Below are 9206 nucleotides of genomic sequence, written 5' to 3' on the forward strand. Positions count from 1 at the left end.
TATAATGGTCGATTGCACTTAACTCAAATACAGCAGCCAATCACAATCACTTAATGAAATTACCAAAAATGGTCAATTGCAGTTAACTTGAAATGCATTCAAGTTAACTGCAATTGAATTAGAGTTAACTCTAATTCATTTTAAGTTAACTGCAATTCCAATGTATTGCAGTTAACTTGAATTCAATTCGAGTTAACTGTAATTGAATTACAGTTAACTGTAATGCATTCGACTTAACTGCAATTCAGAGGTAAATGATAAAACGGCTTGCCATACGCTCGCCTTGCGTAAATTCTGTATTTAGGCACAGGGGGTAGGCACTTATGGTGCGACGCTGTAGATCTGTTTATGTTAACGATGAATGTGTAATTGTAACTGATTTCCTTACAGTAAACCATCAAACTAACGTAATATAACCACATTTAAATTCCATCTGATTCAACGAAAAGAATAATATATTTAATTAGGCCATCTATTAAAAATAAATTTCTCATAAAGTCAACTACAGAATTTATAGTACATTGTAATTAATGTATTATAGGTGTAAAACTGTAGTGAAAATATTTTCGCTTGACATTACGAATTAGTCATTTGTCAAGCAAAATGATAGGCTAGGTCAGATGTTATATTAAACAGTGGCGGACTTGTTCGGAAAATACAACAGCGTAGCTTCCAGGGCCCGGTTCGCCCTTCACCATGCCCCTCCCCGCCCCACTTTCAATCGAAAACGTTCCGCCACCGTTTAATATAACACACAATTAACTTATATTTGAATCAAGTAACTTAAAAATTACGGTAATTAAATGAAAGAAAAAAAAACTTCTTTGGTTCTGTTATTTCCTGTGTATCACAAGAAAGATATAAAGTATACACACTGACGCACCTTTTTATTTGGTAACATCCGTTACATAACAATAATCAGTGCATCATAAACATAACATTCTTTGTTGCCGTTTGGCTTCAGTAACTATAACACGAACTGGCCATTCAATAAGAAGAAGAGGAAGATGGATTTCCTGAGCTTAATACTGGCCCTGTCCTTTGTAGGTAAGCTAAAGATACTTATTCTTCAGTCGATGATCGACTATCTTTCAAAAAAAATAGTAGACCTATATGAATGATACAAATTAAGTGAGAATATGTATAGCAAACTGTGATATAAAGCAATATACGGCTGGCAACTTATTCAATATAAAAATGCTCCATATAATACTTAATATGATTTTAGTTTAAAGAGAACAGTAACTGTATAGCCTGTTAGTCTGTTAGTACCATACGACCTAAGAATACATAGCTATAGGGTTACTTCACCGTGTGATGATGCAACAATTTATTACTTTATTTTTGATATCATGATTATTATTATTATTATTATTATTATTATTATTATTATTATTATTATTATTATTGTTATTATTATTATTATTATATCATCATCATTATCATTATTCGTATAATTATTATTAATATAATAATAATTATTATTATTAGGCTATTATTATTATTATTATTATTATTATTATCATCATCATTACTAGTATTATTATTATTATCATATCATCATCATCATCATTATCATTATTAGTATAATTATTAATATTATAATAATTATTATTATTAGGCTATTATTATTATTATTATTGTTATTATAACTATTATTATTATTATTATTATCGTATCATCATCATTATCATTGTTAGTATAATTATTATTAATATAATAATACTAATTATTATTAGGCTATTATTATTATTACCATCATCATCATCATTGCCATTATCATTACTAGTATTATTATTATTATTATTATCATATCATCATCATTATCATTATTAGTGTAATTATTATTAATATAATAATACTAATTATTATTAGGCTATTATTATTATCATCATCATCATCATTGCCATTATCATTACTAGTATTATTATTATTATTATCATATCATCATCATTATCATTATTAGTATAATTATTTTTAATATAATAATACTAATTATTATTAGGCTATTATTATTATTATCATCATCATCATTGCCATTATCGTTACTAGTATCATTATTATTATCATATCATCATCATTATCATATTAGTATAATTATTATTAATATAATAATACTAATTATTATTAGGCTATTATCATCATCATCATCATCATTGCCATTATCATTACTAGTATTATTATTATTATCATATCATCATCATTATCATTATTAGTATAATTATTATTAATATAATAATACTAATTATTATTAGGCTATTATTATTATCATCATCATCATCATTGCCATTATCATTATTAGTATTATTATTATAGGAGTGATGTTCATTATATTTTTATATAATATACTTTCATTCAATAGATTTTACTACTTCTTTTCAACAAGATGTACACGCGTCAACAGGCTCATGTCCAGAGAAAGGTAAACATAAACAAACATTATTTAGATGTTCATTAATTAGCTGTTTCAATGATTTTCCTTGACTTTCTGATGTTTTTTGTTTTTAAATTTCTCATAATTATTTGATGTTTGATGTTTCATATCAATTTATTTTTATATAATATACTTTTTATACTGAAATTCAAATTATATTTTCTATTTGATGTTTTCATACGGCAACAGCTTACTTTCAAGAGGCCTAATTGCAATGGACCTTTCCGGAGTGTCAATCAAACTTATCAACTGACTAATTAGAACAGCGCTAGGGATACGCGCGCGTCTCACAAACACACGTGTTGTCCCACAAACGCACGTGTTCGCGTATGTTTTAACACTGTCGTCTTGTGGGACCTTAGCAACAATATCCAAGGGGCGGGGCTTAGCGGAAAGGTCCATTGTATATACTCGTTGATAGGCCTATTGATCATTCAGTCGATGGCCGGTCGATAGTTTATTAATAAACAAAGCGTATACGTGTATTAAGTATTTACACGTATTGGATTACACAAAGATATTTAGGTATTCAACTTTCCTCTGATCTTATGTGGGGTCTACCAGGGAACAGTTAAATTACAATAGTAATAATTAATTTAACTGTTCCTTGGGTTTACACACGTCTAATATTTTTTATAAAGCTAATGTTAAAAATGTTAAAACACTTCAACTTTCCATTGCAAGACTTGATCAATTTTGCCTAGATTTTTGCAGCTCACTAATGGTTGATTTCAAAAATTGGATCTCTAAAATCAGATTTGAGTGTCATGATAGGAAACTCAGAAACGCCAATCAAAATGTCCAACTCAAAGAGCTCAATCACCAAGCGCATAGAGGCTTTTTCGCATGATGCGCTCTACAAATCCAACTATTATTATTATTTATTATTATTAACTGTCTCTCCCTAATCATAGGACCAACAGACATTTTAATAGCCCATTCCAATACATGACCAGACATGAACGAGAAGAAGGCCTAATAGTTTTAAAGGTTTTTAATTCGCCTTTTAATTGTATTTAAGGTAATGTTTTTGGATAATGCTTTTACTTGACTACTATGCCTTTTTACATGTCTTACTTGTTGTATTGTTTATGTATCGGTTTTTTGGCGTTTAGGATTTGATTTTTTTTATTGCCCGTGTGGATTGTTCTTCTTGCTAATGCTTTTGAGTGTTTCATATACCTTTTCACTTGCCTTGTTGTAATGTTTTTGTTTTTAAATGTATTGCTTGTTTCTGTATCAGTCTCTAAATGTTAAAGATTTGATGTATGTATTATCCGTCCAAAATTTTAGTTTAGGCCTATATTCTCATGCTTTTAATATCTGTTTTACAGTAAAACTGTTACAATTCAGTTGTTTACTGCAAGAGCTATTATTTTTTAATAAACTACCCTTATGAATGAATGAAAAGGTTGCTTGCTACTGTTTGTAGTTTACCAAATTTACAAATGGACAATAGTAATTCAATAATAATAATATCTTGAGATACGACTTTATGATAATTGTTATCGCTATTAAAATTTTATATTATTTAATGAACTGATTACGAAGTAATACACCACTTGTTGATTGTTATCGCTATTAACATTTCGTATTTAATGAACTGATTACGAATACGAAGTAATACACCACATATTTATGAGGCTGAACTTTAATTAGGGTTTAAAAACGTTTTTATCTTCTTTCTCTTTTATTTATTGTACAGTGTGCGGAGTTGTAAACGCTAAAGAAGTAAACTATACAAGCTATAGCTACAAAAGAGCCACCGAGGGTTCAGCTCCATGGGCAGTCCGTTTGTATCACATAAGAAAACGGATCTTTTTTTGTGGGGGTAGCATACTGAATTATGAATGGGTTGTTACAGCTGCTCATTGTCTAGAGATTATACACGGACCTGAGGATATTTCAATTACAATCGGTGATTATGACGTACGGCATAAAGACCCAGACGAAGAAATATTAAATGTGTCGCGCATAATTACCCATCCAGAATATAACAAAACCAGTTTCAACAATGACATTGCCCTAATTCGGTTATCGAGTGGAATTCGTCGTTTTACAAATCACGTGAGACCGGTCTGTTTGCCGAGCGTGTGTCTCGCAACAGATTTAAAGATACCTCATGCTCTTATGCGATTCAACGGCTGGGGTAAAAGTAGCAAGACTGGATATTTTCCAATGTATATGAAAGAAATCACTTTAGTTTTCTTGGAATTTACGGCTTGTGAAAAATCAGTGAAACGATATACAGAAAATATGATATGTTTAGACCATGCTGACGACGGATTTGGCAGTTGCAGTGGCGACGGTGGCACTGGACTTGTACGTAAATACTTGGGTCGATGGTACCTGGTTGGTATCAATAGCTGGGGTGAAGCCTGTGGTGTACCCGGTAATTACGATTTCTTTACAGATGTTGTTAAATTTAGAAAGTGGATTATTAAGAACGTAAATGATGGATAAGCTTATGGTGACATTGTGCAGCTACAAAAACTGTCTGGTTTACTGCTAAAAGAATTCTGATGTATTACTATAACAAATTACATATTGTTTCAAACATATTGTTAAAAAAGTCTAAAACTAAAACGTAAAAAAAAAACCCATAATATTTACCTTAATAATAATAATAATAATAATACTATATAGAACGTAAAACTAAAATCGTCTTTTTATTTAGTGCTGTAAATTTTACAAAGTTTAATCATCAAAGGCGGATTTCTAGTAAAATGTCAAAATTTTTCTAAGTACTTAAATTTGAAATGAACATTTTCGATAACCTGGCAACTACCACAGGGGACTTCCAGAGGCCTACGCATTTTGCGCTGCGTAGTTACCAGTGTGCACGCGGCGGTCTATTTGTCACACTAGCTAGCTGCTCAGCCTAGGCTAGGCCGCTGGGAGTCCCTAAATAAACCCGATAAAACGGTCTTAATGGTGCTTTTTTATGAATTTGTGTGCTTTTTAAATATTTCTTGATTCCCAAATGTACTTGTTCATTTTTTCGGATGTTTTTTGTTTGACAAATATTGTAACATCCAATCTTGTTTTTTTGTTTGTTTGTTTTTTGTTTGCAATAAAGATTAGGCATATTTTTATTTAGTTTCAACGTATATATTTTTAATTTGTATGTATATATAATAATTATTATTATTATGTATACTATTTTCTTGCTTAAAGTATTGTCAACCTAGGCCTTGGAGTTCTTTGAGAATAATATATTTTACGAGTACAAAACATTTTCTATCTTACAATGGATTTAAAAACAATTATTTTAAAAACTTCACGGAAACGTGAATGCGATAATCCATACACAAATGGATTCGTCACTGAGTTGGTATAACACAACAGAATCGTGAAAATAAACATTATTTTGCAACGAAATTCCACGTAGGTGTTGGCAAATTTACTAAGAAAAACATGTTAGCGACAAAGCGCATAATCCTGATGTATTACTAAAACAAATTAAATATTGTTTCATACACATTGTTAAAAAAAATATATAAAACTAAAACGTAAATCCATAATATTTACCTTCATAATAATACTAGTAAAAATGAAATTGGTTTTTTTTTTTTTTTTTTTTTTTTGGTGTTGTCAATTTAACAATGTTTAATAATGAAAAGCGTATTTATAGTAAAATTTCAAAATTTGTATATGAATAAACTAACAAGTACTTACTGCTATATATAATAGCCTATTTATACTTCTCCATTTACAATTGCAACATCATCATTTGGGCAGGAGATTATTCTGCTTCCAATAACTTCCAATTTTCAATAAGTTTTTTTTATTTCACGTTATGAACTTTAATATAAACGTATTGTCACTGAGGAAGAGCACAGGAATGCTCGAAATATTTGATCAGATAAATGTATGTCTATATAATGTCAACGTATACGTTTCTACTTTGTATAGGGCCTAATCGTACTCATTTTAACCAGGAGTAAAATCAACACTTTATATAGGCCTACGCAATACAGTATATAATATATGTACAAATACAAATATACATATAGGCCTATTATCTTCTTGTTTAAAGTCTTGTTGACCTGGCGTTCGTTTAGACAATAATATATTTTAAGTGTACAAAAAATTTTCTATTTTCCAATGGATTTGAAAATAATTGTTTTAAAAGCTTAACGGAAATGTGAATGCAATAGTTAATACACAAATTGATTCGTCACTGAGTTGGCATAACACAACACCATCGTAAAAATAAACATTGTTTTGCAACGAAATTTCACGTGTAGACAAAATTTACTAAGAAAAAAAAACAGGCCTATACGCTAAATATACCAAGGATAATGAACGTTATTATTGAAGTCATTTTGAAAAGTACGAGTGAATACCACAGCATATACTACAGCTATATTCCCAGCTAGAATACTTAGTGTGAAGAAAATTTGTAGTAAGAATAATTTTGCGAAGTATTTTAGTATTGCTTCCGGTGTGTAATGCAGTCACGAATACGCCTATTTATTTAAGAAAATAAAGCCGCCAATACAACACGTAATACATGGGTAATAAAAAATCACAGAGTACAATCTAATTACTGACTTGTTAGCGTGCACATAATGGTACCACTCAAAAGAACAGGGGGTGGGAGGGGGATGGGAGGAGAACCGCAGAGCAGCCCAGTGACTGACACTTTAATCCGTATGTTTTGATAAGTCGGTTGTTAAGTTTTTAGTTTTTTAGTTTGTGGTTCTCGTCAAAGACAAGGGTGTGTCGAAGACCAACGTAAAAACGCCACCCCCACCCCCCACTAAAACATTTGGAAAGAAACGATATAAGACACGTAAAAATCAATCAGCACAAAAATGTTTAATTTCCATAAAAAGCGGCCGGTAAACAATCTGGCAGAAAATGGCTAGTAATAAAAAAAAAATCCTAATGATTTTTTTAATTGAAGTCTTGTCAACTTATGCATTGGTGTTCTCTGATACAGTAATACAATTTCAGTGTACAGAGTAAAATATCTCATTTTCCAATGGATTTGAAAACAATTTTTTTTAAAACTTCACGGAAACGCGAATGCGATATTCCATAGACAAATGGATTCGTCACTGAGTTGGCATAACACAATGCTATCGTAAAGTGCAGCACTGTTTTACAACGTAATTCTGCATACGGCGTTGACGAATTTACTAAGAAAAAACATGTTAGCGGCAAAACGTAAACATACCAAGGATAATGACAGTTATTCGTGTCGCTTTGAAGTCATTTTGAAACCCGTGAGTTGGAACAATAATTGATGAAATTCGGTTCGCTGCCTTTCTAGCTTCTATGTATATACGTACGTGTAACAATATCACGACTATATACTCTACTGCCATAGCCGTAAAACAAAGTAAAAATGTATTTTCAGGAGTATGAATTTTAGTGAAAATGAAGGAGAAAATGGTAAAATAAATTATCCAAGTACAAAGCAAAAACCAGCCAGTCGATGTATTATGTACTTTGTCTGTGTAAACGAATGGATAGATGATAGCTAGGTATCTCTCGCCCGCCAAGACTATGTGATGAATTAAAGAAAATTCAATGAGAAGACATTCTAATATGTAGGTTAACCACCCAGCTTTCGTTTCAAAATCAAACACTTGCCCGGTTGAGGTCCAGTCAACAATTATCCAGACTCCACAACATCCTGACAAAATATCTACCGACGACATGCTCATAAGCACGATGTAGCAGGGTTTTTGAAGAGCACGGGTGGATAACACAGCATATACTACAGCTATATTCCCAGCTAGAATACTTAGTGTGACGAAAATATGTAGTATGTATAAATCTATTGCGAAGTCACAAATAATGCGTGTTTCGTTGAGCATAATCGTTCTTTGGTTGTTACATTTCTCGTACTGACAATACGTGTCCCTTGATCGAAGTAATTGCAAGAAAATGAAGCATAGTGTATTCAGTATCTTGATTAAGTTTATTCGATTTCCCCATTGCAATGCTGTCACAAATGCAATATAAAGCCACCAATATAACTTGTAAAATATTGGTAATATTAAACCACAATCTAATGACTGACTTGTCTGCCTGCACATAATGGTGTCAATCAAAAGATAACGGGGTAAAAAAAACACCGCAAAGCAGTCCGACCACTGACACTTTGACGTGTGTTTTATTGGTCAGTTGTTAGGTTTCTAGTTGTTTAGTTGGTAGTTCTTGTCCGAAGACAAGGGCCTATCGAAGACCAATGTAATACGCCCTCATTAAGACATTTAAAACAATAATCTACACCTAAAAATCAATCAGTGAAATTCAAAAAGTTTTTATTTCCATTAATACACAATAGATAAATATCAAGGCCAATATGGCAGATAATGACTAATAGGCCTATACAAAATAAATAATCCTCTTTTTTCCGAAGACTTGTCATCCTAGACCTTTGGGTTCTCTTAAACTGTAATAAAAATGCCAGTGTACAGAAAAAAAAAATCTTATTTTCCAATGGATTTGAAAACAATTGTTTTAAAAGCTTCACAAAACGTGAATGCGATGTTCCATAGACAATTTTTTTTGTAGCTGAGTTGGCATAAAACAGCGCTACCGTAAACTAAAACTGTTACAACATAATTGCACGACGGCGTTGACAAATTTATTAACAAGAAACATGTTAGCGGCAAAACACATACGCTGAACATACCAAAGATATTGACAGTTACAATACTTGTCGCTTTGAAGTCATTTTGAACCCATTGAGTTTGACTATACACGTACGTGTAATAACATCACTAGAACAATACTACTATAGACCTATTAT

The 9206-nt window shown here is 31.3% G+C and overlaps 1 protein-coding gene across 1 annotated transcript; it reads left to right on the plus strand.

Annotated features, from left to right (window-relative positions):
• Nucleotides 1-973: 973 nt before the first annotated feature.
• On the plus strand, nucleotides 974-5497 carry LOC117107909 (vitamin K-dependent protein C-like). Its single transcript, XM_033249752.1, has 3 exons — nucleotides 974-1047; nucleotides 2363-2422; nucleotides 4140-5497. Exons 1-3 carry the CDS (start codon nucleotides 1008-1010, stop codon nucleotides 4895-4897), a joined length of 858 nt encoding a protein of 285 aa, XP_033105643.1. The 5' UTR covers nucleotides 974-1007; the 3' UTR covers nucleotides 4898-5497.
• The last annotated feature ends 3709 nt before the right edge of the window (nucleotides 5498-9206 follow it).

This window comes from Anneissia japonica, unplaced genomic scaffold (genome assembly GCF_011630105.1).
Source record: "Anneissia japonica isolate Jap-2015-1 unplaced genomic scaffold, ASM1163010v1 scaffold2139_len280258_cov182, whole genome shotgun sequence".
NCBI classification, from domain to species: Eukaryota; Metazoa; Echinodermata; class Crinoidea; order Comatulida; family Comatulidae; genus Anneissia; species Anneissia japonica.